Genomic DNA, 13,446 nt, shown 5'->3' on the forward strand with positions numbered 1-13,446 from the left:
GGTTTCGTCACCGGTCCTTTGAGGAGGAGGAGGATTTGGATGAACGGGGGTTCTTTGTATCTACTAAACGGGGAAAGGTGCCTGGACAGGTGGCAAAATCTCCAGCCCGCAGTCTGGTATTGCTTGTATAACTTACAAGGTCCATGATTCAAAGACGGTGGGAGCACGCCTGATTCTTCCTCAGTTAAGGTGAGTATGGAAGACCGAATCGTTCAGTACTTGGAATCAGCATCTTATTGTCTAGACCCGGGACTGTCTAGTGTGCGTGGCAGTCATCGTTGCAATCTTGAGTATTCTTGTAAGCTACCTGAATTGTGGGTGTGTGAATTCGACCCCTCTGTCAGACGTGACGTTTATGACAGAAGGCTGTAACCACCCGCAACCCCTACCACTTTGCAACCGACAGATTGCCAACCCGCACGTGCGCACCGCCCCTGTCTTATTCGGCCATCGTTCTTGCGTGCTAGGTAGAAATGGATGCGGTGGGCACATGCTCGAATACGCTGCAAGGTCTGAGCGCTCGGGGGGTGGGGTCGCTGTTGCTGCCATCATTGACATGTAGGGCATTGATGATATGTGGGCCTGTAGTTAGGACCGAATGATGGGCCGGGGCAATGTGTGCCATGAAATGCAGGTTCAAAACCGCAGAGGATGTGGCTGCCTCGTTGGATTGCCTGCCTCGTTACCAAGCTTAGTCCGGGGTTTTGCTATCCTCTGGGGCCGGCAGACCATGCCCGGGCGGATCATATGCCCATTTCTCAAACTCTCGTTGTCGTAGAAACTCTCGACTCTGCCCTCTCGGTCCAGCCCAACCCTCTGGTTCCGCCGCTCCCGCAGCTCCCGGCTGATGGCGGCATGTTTCTGGTCTTGCATGTCGAGCAAATTGACCGAATTTGTGCCAGCCCTCGTGACATGGCTCCACGCGCCGATGATTAAAATGACTGAAATGACGGTCATGAAGGCGAGGTTGGAGGTAAACACTTCTTCCTGTTTCTCGCCGCCCCCGTTCCGCTGCTGGTGCCACCGCTCCCAGTCCTCCCACGTTGCGTTCATGCTGGCATTACCAGGCTCGTTCCTCCACTTGCGGTCCGCTTCGCGGTGCCGTGTTTGCGAGTCTGTCTGATCTGCCCAACCAAAACCGTAGAGATCGTACATCCGCTTTCTCTGCGGGTTGCTGAGAATCTCGTTGGCCGCCACGACGAGGCGGTATCGCTCAAGTTTCGTAATATGTGAAATGCCGTCGTCAGGGGCATGGTGCCGACGGTCGGGATGGTAAAGCTTCGCAAGTCGGAAGTACTGGGCTTTGCTGTAGGGGCAACCCCGCGAAAGCCCGAGGACCTCGTAAGGGGTGGGATTCGCCGATGTCGGCCATTTCAATTGATCGCCACGGTGGTATTTGTCGCCCTGTTGTCCACCCTGAACTGTTGCGTAGGATATCCGTTGTTGTGCGCCGCTCAAAGTGGGTGCGATAGCCGAACAACATTGGGCTCGACATGGTGCGGGTATCAAGGACGAGGGGTGCGCGCAAAACACTGTGGCGCTGCGCGGGCAGAGCGCTTTCGTTCGTTTGTTGAAAAACATTGTTCTAGGTTGGGTCGGTCATGCTTGTAAAGTCCGACAGCATAGTGTCGCCGGCAGTACATTGACAAACGAGTCTGGGTGGTGATATCGATTCGGGTTGGATCGAGATCGAGATCGAGTTCGAGTTCGAGTCTCGTTGACTCGGAGTTCGTCGGAAGTTGGAAGCTCGAAGCACTTTTGCCACATTCGGCTCCACACGTGGCCCAACACGTGATGTCAACAATACGTACTAAAACCTGCACCTCAAGTTTTTGGCAAGAGCGCAAAAGACGGCTCAGCCCTGCGAACTATTTCACCTTCCCCGCCGCCGCCTCGAATAAACGACAAGTAACCGCACCAAGAATACCAAATTCTACCGAAAAGAAAAAAAACGATATCTGCTGCCGAATCTGCATTTTCCACCGACCAACCCAAGCAAATCCCACGATCGCACAAACAAAACACCAGGGGTCAGACAACATCCTATTATCCGGCCGAACACTACAACTTCCACGACTGCGAGCTTCGAAGAGAATATTATTCCGTCGAGTACCCGTGACCGGCCAGTATAGCACACCGGAATTCTAAAAACCCAAATTTCCCACCACGTTCTCAAGTCGAGTTCGGTGATTTGACTCAACTTCTTTTTCGGAATACTCGACACACCGCACTGTTGCGCATAACCCCACAATTCACAATGGCAGAGAGCCTCATTGACAAGCTGAAGGCCTCGACGCTAAAGTTGGTCGCTATTACCCCACGTGTTCTTGAAGCAAGCTAACATAGGCTAGCGATGGATCGAGTTCTGAGGACTGGAAGTTGAACCTGAGACTTCCGGCCAAGGACACAAGGCAACAGACAGAGGTATGGTGACGCTCAGTGTTTTTGGCATGTTTATCTGTTCTAACTCTGCGACCGCACGCAGGACGTAACTAACACGAAGGGCTTGGACTTTGAAGACTTTGGCCTCAAGCGTGACCTGCTGATGGGCATATTCGAGGCTGGATTCGAGAAGCCTTCCCCGATTCAAGAAGAGAGTATACCGGTAGCTCTTGTCGGTCGCGACATCCTTGCGCGCGCCAAAAACGGCACTGGAAAGACCGCCGCCTTCGTCATCCCCGCCCTCGAGAAGATCAACCCCAAGGTCTCCAAAATCCAATGTCTTATCCTCGTCCCGACCCGCGAACTGGCAATGCAAACATCCCAGGTTTGCAAGACGCTCGGAAAACATCTTGGTATCAACGTCATGGTTACAACGGGTGGAACTGGGCTTCGCGACGATATCGTCCGGTTGCAGGATCCCGTCCATATTGTGGTCGGAACTCCCGGCAGAATTCTCGACTTGGCGGGCAAGCAGGTTGCGGACCTGAGCGAATGCCCCATGTTCATCATGGATGAAGCCGACAAGCTGCTTTCTATCGAGTTCACCCCGGTCATTGAGCAGCTCTTGAGGTTCCATCCCAAGGATCGCCAGGTCATGCTCTTCTCCGCCACCTTCCCCATCTCGGTCAAGGATTTCTCAGACAAGAACATGACCAGCCCATACGAGATTAACCTCATGGACGAACTAACCCTGCGCGGAATCACGCAATACTACGCCTACGTCGAAGAGAAGCAGAAGGTCCACTGCCTCAACACCCTCTTCTCCAAGCTGCAGATTAACCAGTCCATCATCTTCTGCAACTCGACCAACCGCGTCGAGCTTCTTGCGAAGAAGATCACCGAACTCGGCTACTCGTGCTTCTACAGCCATGCCAAGATGGCGCAGCAGGCTCGTAACCGCGTATTCCACGATTTCCGCAATGGCGTCTGCCGTAACCTCGTCTGCTCCGATCTTTTGACTCGCGGTATCGATATCCAGGCCGTCAACGTCGTCATCAACTTCGATTTCCCCAAGAATGCTGAGACTTACCTTCACCGAATTGGTCGCTCCGGTCGGTACGGCCATCTTGGTCTGGCTATCAACCTGATCAACTGGGACGATAGGTTCAACCTGTACAACATTGAGCGCGACCTCGGCACCGAGATCCAACCGATCCCCCAGACCATCGACAAGAGCCTTTACGTGTACGAGAATCCTGAGAGCATCCCGCGGCCCATCTCCAATTTAAAGCCTGCTGGGATCCAGCAACAGCAGCAGTCCCCGCAGGAGCAGCAACAGCAGCAGCAACAGCCACCGCCCCAACTTCAGCACCAACAGCAGTATCATCATCAACACCAACAACAACAACCGCAGAACCCGCCGGTAGACTCTCAATCCCCAGTACCGCAGTCGGGCGACTGGCAGGGACAGGGCCGCCAAAACGGTTCTGGTCAGTCTGGCCCTCAAGGCCGCGGAGGGTTCCAAGGCAATCGCGGCCCCTCTGGTGGCCACCGTGGCGGACGTTCCCGCGGCTTCCAGCAAGGGCAGGGTGGGCGCCAGAACTACGGCGGCCAGCGCGGTGGCCGTGCGCAGGGCCAAAGCCAGCCGACATCCCCTGCTCAGCAGGGCTAGGGCTCTCTCTTTCGCATCTTTTTGGGGCATTAGGAGGCGTTGTCACGAGTTAAGAGGCTAGGTTTTGTTTTGTTTGTTTCGGATTGTATATATTACTCCTCGATTTCCCACGCGTATCCCTCCCGACAAAGAGCAGCCCGGCTATCCGATCCTTCACGACATTTTCTCGACGATCACTACTCACCGGAGGACTTTCTTCTCCAGGCCTCTGGCGTCGGTCAGCAGTCGCATCAGCGGCGACGTCGATTGTATCATATCTCTAATTTCTCCGCTGTTCTCGCCCGATCTTCGACGTCCATCTCTTATGATCGATACAATCGATATCCGTCTTCTCGGCGTCGTATGGACGCTGTAGACGGTGAAAGGTTTCAGGCCTAACCGCGCATGGGCTTTCCAGATCTTTACTACTTTTTGGGGATGTCCGAGCTGCCGCATTTTGCGCTGCGCTCATTGCCCTCCTTGGGCCTCATCTTACGAACATTCCTAGCCGGCCTTCACTATCTGGCCATGCGCAATGCAACCACCATGGATTGGTTGGAGATGCGGCTGGGCGGCTTCAGGACTTCTTCACGGCCCTTTTTCTTCCCACAAAACGAAAGGCACAGAAACGAATGAGGCGCGGGTGGCATGGTCAGGAGTCTCGTGGCCTCTTTAGTGGACGGGCGGTTTTTCCTTTGACGACGGAGTCTGGGGTCTTTGGGCGGGGGGATCAGGGATTCATATAAACGGCGTTATTGTGCTGTTATTGGGGGCGGGGCTTTGTTTGTGGCCTTTATTTGGCCATTTCTATCTCTTCTGGTCGGTGGCTGGCGCATGGGGGGGAAGGGGAAGAAGGGAACACGGGCACGCAAACTTTTCTTTTCCGGTATCTCGCTGTCCGTACCGCACGGGAAGCGTGTGAGCTTCAGGGTTCCTCGACTACCAAATCAACGGAACTGGGGGAGAACAAGGAGGAAGGTTGTGATGCGAGGACCGGCCGGTCAAGCAAACGAGGGTTTATGGGAGCTTGGGTGGCTGGCCATCGGTACATGGAGTGGTGGTGGTTTCGAGAGGGTCAAATTTGGTGGTTCGGGTGATGCCCAGTGGTTGCATGGATGACCACACTCACGATTGGTGGCGTTGGCGTGAGGAGGGGGGGGGGGTTGATGGTGTGGTTTGCGATGCGAAGAAGCTTCTTTCGGGCTTGCGCTGCGGCGCAGCAACCGCGCCGGACGGTATCCGGTTCGACTATCATCACAGTCAACGACGTAGCAACTGCCAGGAGGGCCATCGAAACAACGGGGACGAGAGCCGGCCGACACCACCTGTTTTAGCCTTTGTCCGGCGAACGGGAAATGCGTATCCGGCTACAACCGTTGCCACGACTTTTTTTTTGGAACCTGACACTTTGACACAATATCAGGGCCATTCCACAACGAAAAAAAAAACAAAAAAAATACAACAAAAAACTGACCTGCTTTTCCACGTCTGGGGAGGCGACCCACGGATGTGAGCTGTACCCAGAGGACAGGCAGGGCGGCATTATGTAAAAATCATCAAAAAAAACTCCGGAGGACAGAGCGTGGAGGACCCGACGGCCTTTGCATTGGGCAAGCCGTCGTCTTCCATACAAGATAGACAATACAAGACCCTCTTCGCCCTCCGTATGCTGTTGCCCTATCATGAAGAGAATGGCGCTGGTGTTGGTCTGGCTCAGCTGATGTTTCAGGGGTAACAACATCAGGGGTCAGGAGACTCAGGGGTAACCTTGTTCTATCCCTAACCCTTGCGTTGCCCCCAGGTCTCGAGGCACGGGGGATGTGCGTTTTGGTTGCGTTTCGTACATGGCAAACCTCCCATCACTGACGCTCTTTATTCAACATTTTTGGTTTGTTCTGACAGCTTCATTCTGGCACTGTAGCGATTTCACCAACAGGTCCCATCATCCCATCATCTGCCCCGCTCTGTCGGGGCCTCTGGATGATGTACCTAGGACGCCACTGTGTTCCGCTTATGCTGCTACTTGTGGTTTTGGCGCATGCATTACCATATTCTGTCGGACCTATTAAAGTGAGTACCTCGAGTGATAAGTTCCAAGGATAGGGGGAATTTCCTAGCTAACCATTGCCATCAGCAGTCCTCCGTAAACCACAGCCCACCCGCCTCTCTACGGGCCACAGACTCTCTCGACGCACAAGTTCTGAAACGAGGTCCTCATGCCCGCCGGACGATAGTTGGAGGCCACGGCGTTGTTATACTCTCTGGGAGTGCGCCGGTCAATGTGGAAGGACAAGAAACGACAAAGATTAGGGTCGGAGGCGCAAGTTATCAAGTCGTGGCGGGGGTCGATACTGTGATTGATGGGGTACCGGTTGAAGAATATACTCCGATTGACGAAGGGGATACGTCCAGCGAGCCTCCTCGGCCGATAAGTGCTGGTAAAGCGGCGGCTATTGCGTTTGCGGAAGCTGCAGAAAGGATTCAAGAAAGAGAATTGAACACTAGCTGAGTAAATAGTTGTGTAGTTGGAAAAAAGCACCTCACGGTAACATGTACTGAGAGTCCACCTCAACAAACCAAAAGATCTCGAGAGAATCGAACAGTAAACTGCACTCCAGAAAGAGTCACCTCAATACCAGACCATCCCCATTGTTCCCCATTACACCGCGCCCCCCTTCTCAAAGACAACACAATCTCACCCCCCCAACCCCCTTCTCGCCCTGACCCTTCCAATCTCCTCATCCACCACATCCACCCACGCCACTTCACTTCCCACCCCTAACTCAAACCGCTGCTCCCCCCCTCCCACCACCCCCTTCTCCCCAACCTCATAAACCCCCACCCCTCCCACCGCATCCCCCACCACCAACATCCCACTCCCCTTCGCAGAGCCCTCCCCCTCCCCAGCATTCCCACCCCCCTCCTCAACCCCCCTTGAAGCGAAGCTAGCGAACTCAAAAGCCCGCACCCCGCCCAAATTCTCCAGCTGCCCAAACGACGCAAACCCCGCGCTGCGCGCCGCGTCCGGCCACCGCCACACCTCGGCCGCGGTCGCCAGGTTGATGATGGAGAAGTGGTTGGTGTGGGTGTCGCAGTAGGCGAGGCGCGCACAGTCCGGCGAGATGGCCGCTTGGGCGTGGGCGGGGATGCGCATGAGCTGGGTGGTGTTGGCGGTGAGGTGCCAGGTTAGGATTAGGCGCGGAGGGGGGTTGGATTCGGGTTGGGGTTGGGCGGGTGGTGGTGGTTGAGGGGCTTTGGGCTTGGGGGTGGTGAAGGGGAAGGTGTAGAAGTGGGGGGTTGGCTAGCTGCTGGAGAGGTGGTGTCCGTGGTGTCGGTGGTGGTGGCGGCTGGGATCCAGATGGAGACGGCAATGTCGCCGTGTGAGGCGAGGCTGGCGGGCAGGGCGGACTGCAGGGCTGGGTAGCCGGGCACGCAGACCCGGTAGGGCTTGTGCCGCTCTTCGTCGGGGAGAGAGCTGTGCGACTGGTCGGGGGTCTGCGCGTGCAGCTTGCTGTCCGAGACGGGCTTCATGTGCCAGGCGATGAGGATGGTTGAGTTGGGGCGGGGAAGGGTCGCCGGGTCGGGGACTGGCGGCGGCTATGAGGATGGGGGAGTCGGAGCTGTAGGCGAGCTCGGGGAATTTCGGGAGGAAGGGGAGGTTGGACTTGCGGAGCTCGATCGAATGGTTGGGGTCCTCGCGGAAGGGGGTTTTGGAGTTGGGGTGGCGTGAGAGGAAGAAGCGGTCGATGCGATCGTTCTTGGGGCGGTAGACGGCCAGCCCGGCGTAGTCATTATGGAAAGCATCCCGCTGGCTGGCTGCCCACCGGTGTGCTTCTTCAATGACTTGTACCTTCTTCGCCCCGCTACCGCCTTTGGCAAAGTTCCAAATCTCAAGGGTGAGCCCGAAGTGAGTGGTGATACCGATCAGCGTGGCGTTCTCGGACAGGATGGCGTGGCTGCGGATAAAGTACTCGCGAGACCGCACTCGAGGTTGCACGTATGATGTGATCTTGATCGTCCCATGTAGTGCGTTCTTGGGAATGGACCATATCTTGACAAGTTTGTTGCTGTGTTTCGTCGCCACATAGCTTGCTGTCGGCGAGGTGTCGATATGGAGTATCTCAGAACTTTTGTCCTTGTCTGTAAGATGCCGTTTGGGAATGACCTCGATACCCGGTTGATGGGGGCTTCGCTGTGTTGGAGCGGGCACGACGAACTGGTCCGCAGGATCCGGGGCGTTTATCCAAGTCCGGCAATACTCAGGCGGCGGCGACGATGGGAACGGCGAGGGAGTAATGTTGGGTGGAAGCGCTCGTCGGCCCGAAACCTGGAGTTATGGAGCCAGGTCGGTACTCAGATACCGGCGTCATGCTGAACGAAGCACGTGGGATAGAGCTGCTGCTACTTCCTCCCGAGACATGAGATGCAAGTGACATCACTCGTGTGTCCTGAGAAAAGTATGCGTCTTTTATGTCTCGTGCTCGCTCTTGGGAGTAGGTACTTGTGGGGAGCTCGATGTCCATACTCCCAGCGGAAGTTGGCGGTTCTGATTTTATAGATATTGAACCGCTGTGTTCCCGAGCCGGCTCAGTCACCGGAGGAGGGAGAGGCTTCTGGGGCAGAGGCAGCGGCCGCCATTCCTTTCCTGGTAGCGTGGGAGATTCCGGAAGGCCCGGTGACGGGTTTCGGTTCTCCTTGCAAAGGACTCAATGATGCAGGCTCCTCCGTGTAGTACGACAAGATATTGTTGTTGTTCCGCCGCGACCAGAATACGCCGACATCATCAAAGTGTTCTCCAGCTTCCCGCCCGAATTGTGTACATCGCGGTTGATGTCGGCGGCCACTGGGTTGGGGTCAGACCTCACCGTTTCGTCCACGGGAGTTCTATATCTTGTCAGTCTTATTCAAATCTAGGTGCCGTCACACGTACGTTGTTTTTTCAGTTTCACTGTCATGGCTATTACGATTTGCGAGACTGACCGGATCCTGTATGCAACCTGACACACACATCAAGGTATGGGAGTATCACTGTCTTCGTACCGTGGTAGTCATGCCGAGTGAGTGGCGCTTCGGTATGGAGACGCTGCACTTCGGAGTTGATTTTATGTCTCAGTGCGTGGGCATCTGCCGCAAGGTTATCTGGCCAAGTCGCTCTGCCCCAAGCAAAGATGTTAGAACTTTGGAGGTCAAAGAATCAGGGGCTGTGGACGTGGAGAGGAAGGGAAGATTACAAGCTCGCCACGTCGAGGGCCAAGGTGAGGGCTTCTCGGAAAGTGGTCAGGTTGAACCGGCAGCTCAAGATCTCAACCCGTCCGAGATCGACCCATCTTATGAGTTCGGAGCATCGCGCCAGAATGGTGTCGATATGTATCAAGGTGATTCCCACAGCTCTCCAGGACCAGCAGCATCTGTGCCTGAAGCACTAACGGTATGCTAGGCTCATCTCTCAGCAACTCTAAAACCAGTCGCAAGTCGGATAGATCGCGAGTCACAGCTGCGAGGTCCGCATGGGCAACGCGTACAGAGCGGATGAAGCGGGTTATTATGGCCGAGGTCGATGATATGCCCGAGAGGAGGTACTCGATTGGCCGGGCGATTGTGAGCATCTGAGCTCGATCCATAATGACGCTTTTACCAAGCATAAGGATACTGCAGACTCGGAGTTGACATCACACAGAGGGTTAAGTTTGCTTTGGAGACGCCACTTGCATTGCCTGTAGCATGGCCGCGGCGATCAGGAACGCAATGCAGCAAAAGCTGGAAATTGGGGCATGCATGGCTTTGAGCATACCATGATGAAGATCAGCTCTTGCTCGATCCGGGGTAGCACGTGTGAACCCCAGCCATGACGAGCAAACAAAACGGACAGTGTGCGGGGTCTGGTCTTGCGATGCTTGTCTTTATCCCACGCTCACCGAGCGCCACAAGACAAAGACGTTCCGTTTATTGGCAGATGAAAAACGCGCTTGGCTAGGAAGGATCAAAGTGGCGGTTTAAACTCGGTCCCGACGGTGACTCGATGTGCACATTATGTACGGTGCTTACTGTGCAACTATCCCTTGGAAATTGTGAAGGGCGGCAGGAGAGCTGGAAAGGGATGAAAGTTGAAGCGTAAGTACCTACTTATGCAAGGGATGGAAGCACGGGGGGGCGGAAACAACCGTCAAACTTTTTCCCGGGAACAGAGGTCCACTGACGGCATCTTCAGGTCTTCAAATTAAGGAAACCCCTTCTTAAAATGTTCCCTGCCAGTAGCACAACCACTTCAGGAACTTGTAGAAACCGGGCTGCTAACTGCGCAGGGGCGTCGAGACCTCTCAATCAGTTTCATCCATCACCACAACACACTACATTTCGAGTCAAAACAGTGGAGATCCTCCCAAATTATTCAATTATCGAGCACAGCTCAGACAGCCCCGGCCAGCAGGGACCTCCTCTATCTCTAAATCCCATCCCAAAACATGACCAGCCTGTCCCCTCTCCCCCCTATCCCCGGTATCCCGCCCACAACCCCCAACTCACAATCCCGTCCACTTCACCCCCATGCTCCACATCCACCCACTCATCTCTGACCCTCAACATTGGAACAAGCAACAATGTTCCCGTTCGTAACCGCCTGGAGTAAAACTTCTCTTCCTTTTCAATTTCTTCAAGAGGAGATAAACGTATTACTCTATTTGAAGTTGAAGGATTATTACCAGAGCTACCACTACCAATACCATCATCGCCACTATCATTACCATCCTCACTATCGTCACCCTCATTATTGGATTTTTGACGTTTATTATTTTCTTCTTCCTCTTACGGTGGAACGGGAAGCGGAGGGCCTTCCAGCACAGCGCGGCCAGCGAGCTGGGAGTGTAGGTGTTGGGCGAGGGGGCCTGGATGGTGAAGGAGCTGGTGTTTCTGGCCTTGTTCTTCGTCTCGGTGTGCGGGACGCCAGCCTTGACGAGGGCCTCGCGGACGATCGGGCGGCAGACAGAGCAGGCTTTGATGATGACGACCATTTTGTTTTGGGTGGTTGGTTGGTTGATGGTTTTGAGTGCGAGTGTTGTTTGTTTGGATGCGCTGGTGAGTGGAACTGATGTGATGATGAAGATGGTCGCGGATAAGAGCTATTGACGGGAGATGTGATGGAGGTTATTATACTTCATGGAATGTGGTGTGGGTTAATACTTGATGCTCTGGCCCTTTCAACTTCGCCAGATAGGCAATCCTAGAATAGACCGTTCAGGGCGGTGAGGGGGTTCGAGACTCTGGACACGGGCGCAATCTGTAACATGGCAACGGCCGTTGAATCGGGCCAAGATCGAAACTGCGGTCCTTCTGGATCTTAACCGAGTGGTGAGCTTAGCGCCGCATACTTAGGACATGCTCTTAGAGGGTGGCATGGAACAGACCAAAACTAAACCAAAGCAGTCGGCACACTGAGACCCCAACCATAGCCTCAGGGGTTGACATTCGGTCTCCCGCCATAATTCATGACAAGTACCTTTACTCGGGGTACGATTGTTTCGAACTCAGAACTTTGCGCTATGCTTGACCACACAAATCACCGAGTGAGACCTGGATGCTTACGTCCTGTCAGGTTGACATCTGCGGCGCAGCATTGCAGCTCATCAGGGAGAATTTCAAGCAAAGATTATTTTGTGGTGATCTCGAGAAGAGGGCAGTTATAAATCTAAATACCAGCAGGTCGGTGTCATGATTATTCTAGATAAGTAGGTATCTATCCAAGTAGCATTTACGTCGCACTAACGCCACTAGAACCCATCAGAGTACCTGGATACCCACCCGGTGCATACTTCTCAACCCTCCAAGCGGGGTTGCCTTTTTCCTACGGCGCCGTCTTCGACTCTCAACCGTTGGAATGGTCCCGGCCGAACCGTCCCCTGAACGGCGACACGGTACATGCATCCGCGCAGAGCCTGGTTAACCACTGGCAATGACTTGGCCTAAACTGCCCGACCTTTCAATATCAGCGCCCACCGCCCTTTGCGCTGTGCGCCCGAACCAGGCTCAAGAGGGGGTCATTGGGAGCCGACCGTATCAACCCTGTCGAGTATGGTGCGACGGCATCGATGCCAGTTTATGTTGTGCATATCCTCCGGAGTTGCCGAAGCATCACCGTCTACCACCCACATTCCTCACCCCGGGTGTCGTGCCCTCCACGAAGCAATAAACAAATGCTCCACCAAAATCATGGGATCCCCCTTATCGTGCGTATGCTCCTGCGGCAGCCACCCAAAGCTGTCCTTCGGCAAGACAAGCACATCCCCAATCAGCCTCGGCTCCTCCATCCGATCGAAGTCACCACCCGTATGCACTACTCCCGTCACATTCGTAAAATACTCCATCAACACCCTGGTAAACGCAAACGGCCCCGTCGTCGACATGACATCCTCAAACGTCACCCCACCACCACCCGCCCCTTCTCCCCCACCAACCGCCTCAAATTCCCCGTCACCTCCTCCACCAACACCCCCACCGCCGGATGCCCCGGCTTCGCCAGCACCGTATACTGCGCCAGCTGCACCGAGTACGGCAAGCCCGATGAGATCGGCTTCCTATGATGATCATTCTCAATCTCCACCACCAGATTCACCCTGCCGCGAAACCGCTCCGGCACCCACTCCGCCACCGGCCTATGCGGGTAGACATTAATGTCGGCCCAGACGCCGCCGTCGCGCAGCAGGATGAGGTAGCGCAGGAAGTCGGCGCGGAGGATGGGGTCGCGAAGGCTAGTGAAGAGGTCCGCCAGGGAGGGGTCGGTGGCGGCGAAGCGGGTGTGCATGTATGTGCCCATGTTGTCGTCGGTGATGCGCTCGTATAGCCAGGTCGGGTTGGTGGCGCGTCATTGGTGTGGGGAGCCGATGGTGCGCTCGGTGGGGTTTTCCGAGTCGTCTTTCCAGCTTTGCCGGATTTTGGGGGGGAAGGGTTGTTGAAGCAGAGGAGGGGGGGTGACTTGGTTAGGGGGCTGGTTGAGGATGCTTTCTGTCGGGTGTGTTAGTGTCGATGTTCCTTGGGACACTCAAGTCCAGAGATGCGATGAAATCTGGTGGAGTGATGAATGTGAGTAAGATGTGATGATATGTATCAGTCCAACGTACTCTCCCCGTAATTCTTGTATGAGTAGTGCCCCGCCGACAGGAATAGTAATGTGATAGTTGCTAGTAGCGGGAATAAGTATTTCTTGGGCGTATAAGTCGACAACATGCTGTCGATAAGCCTGAGATGCGGACCGGAAACGTGGGCGCAGGCGCGAGTGTGCTACTGTTGAGTGGCCGAGGCGTTGTTGTCGCGGATGACGACTGCAGCAGACATTGGCGGTTGAACCATCATGAAGAAGGCAACCAATGGTGCGCCGATCGCGAGCAGTCGTGTCTGCGGTCCGGAGAATGAACCAATTGTCG

The 13,446-nt window shown here is 54.9% G+C and overlaps 5 protein-coding genes across 5 annotated transcripts; 2 read left to right on the forward strand and 3 right to left on the reverse strand.

Moving 5' to 3' along the window:
* Window positions 1-2,353: 2,353 nt before the first annotated feature.
* On the forward strand, window positions 2,354-6,180 carry CHGG_09861 (uncharacterized protein; the record flags this gene model as incomplete). Its single annotated transcript, XM_001227787.1, has 4 exons — window positions 2,354-2,362; window positions 2,486-3,699; window positions 3,810-4,095; window positions 6,151-6,180. The coding sequence occupies 4 exons, from the start codon at window positions 2,354-2,356 to the stop codon at window positions 6,178-6,180; spliced, it is 1,539 nt and encodes a 512-aa protein (XP_001227788.1).
* Window positions 6,181-7,334: 1,154 nt separating this feature from the next.
* CHGG_09862 (uncharacterized protein) lies at window positions 7,335-8,403 on the reverse strand (the record flags this gene model as incomplete). The annotated part of the gene is made up of 2 exons (XM_001227788.1): window positions 7,335-8,249; window positions 8,395-8,403. The coding sequence occupies 2 exons, from the start codon at window positions 8,401-8,403 to the stop codon at window positions 7,335-7,337; spliced, it is 924 nt and encodes a 307-aa protein (XP_001227789.1).
* A 680-nt stretch (window positions 8,404-9,083) lies between these two features.
* CHGG_09863 (uncharacterized protein) lies at window positions 9,084-9,643 on the forward strand (the record flags this gene model as incomplete). The annotated part of the gene is made up of 2 exons (XM_001227789.1): window positions 9,084-9,443; window positions 9,506-9,643. 2 exons carry the CDS (start codon window positions 9,084-9,086, stop codon window positions 9,641-9,643), a joined length of 498 nt encoding a protein of 165 aa, XP_001227790.1.
* A 707-nt stretch (window positions 9,644-10,350) lies between these two features.
* CHGG_09864 (uncharacterized protein) lies at window positions 10,351-11,040 on the reverse strand (the record flags this gene model as incomplete). The annotated part of the gene is made up of 3 exons (XM_001227790.1): window positions 10,351-10,380; window positions 10,556-10,680; window positions 10,839-11,040. The coding sequence occupies 3 exons, from the start codon at window positions 11,038-11,040 to the stop codon at window positions 10,351-10,353; spliced, it is 357 nt and encodes a 118-aa protein (XP_001227791.1).
* A 1,403-nt stretch (window positions 11,041-12,443) lies between these two features.
* CHGG_09865 (uncharacterized protein) lies at window positions 12,444-12,839 on the reverse strand (the record flags this gene model as incomplete). The annotated part of the gene is made up of 2 exons (XM_001227791.1): window positions 12,444-12,563; window positions 12,639-12,839. 2 exons carry the CDS (start codon window positions 12,837-12,839, stop codon window positions 12,444-12,446), a joined length of 321 nt encoding a protein of 106 aa, XP_001227792.1.
* Between the last annotated feature and the right edge of the window lie 607 nt (window positions 12,840-13,446).

This window comes from Chaetomium globosum, genomic scaffold (genome assembly GCF_000143365.1).
Source record: "Chaetomium globosum CBS 148.51 scaffold_7 genomic scaffold, whole genome shotgun sequence".
In the NCBI taxonomy this organism is placed as follows: Eukaryota; Fungi; Ascomycota; class Sordariomycetes; order Sordariales; family Chaetomiaceae; genus Chaetomium; species Chaetomium globosum.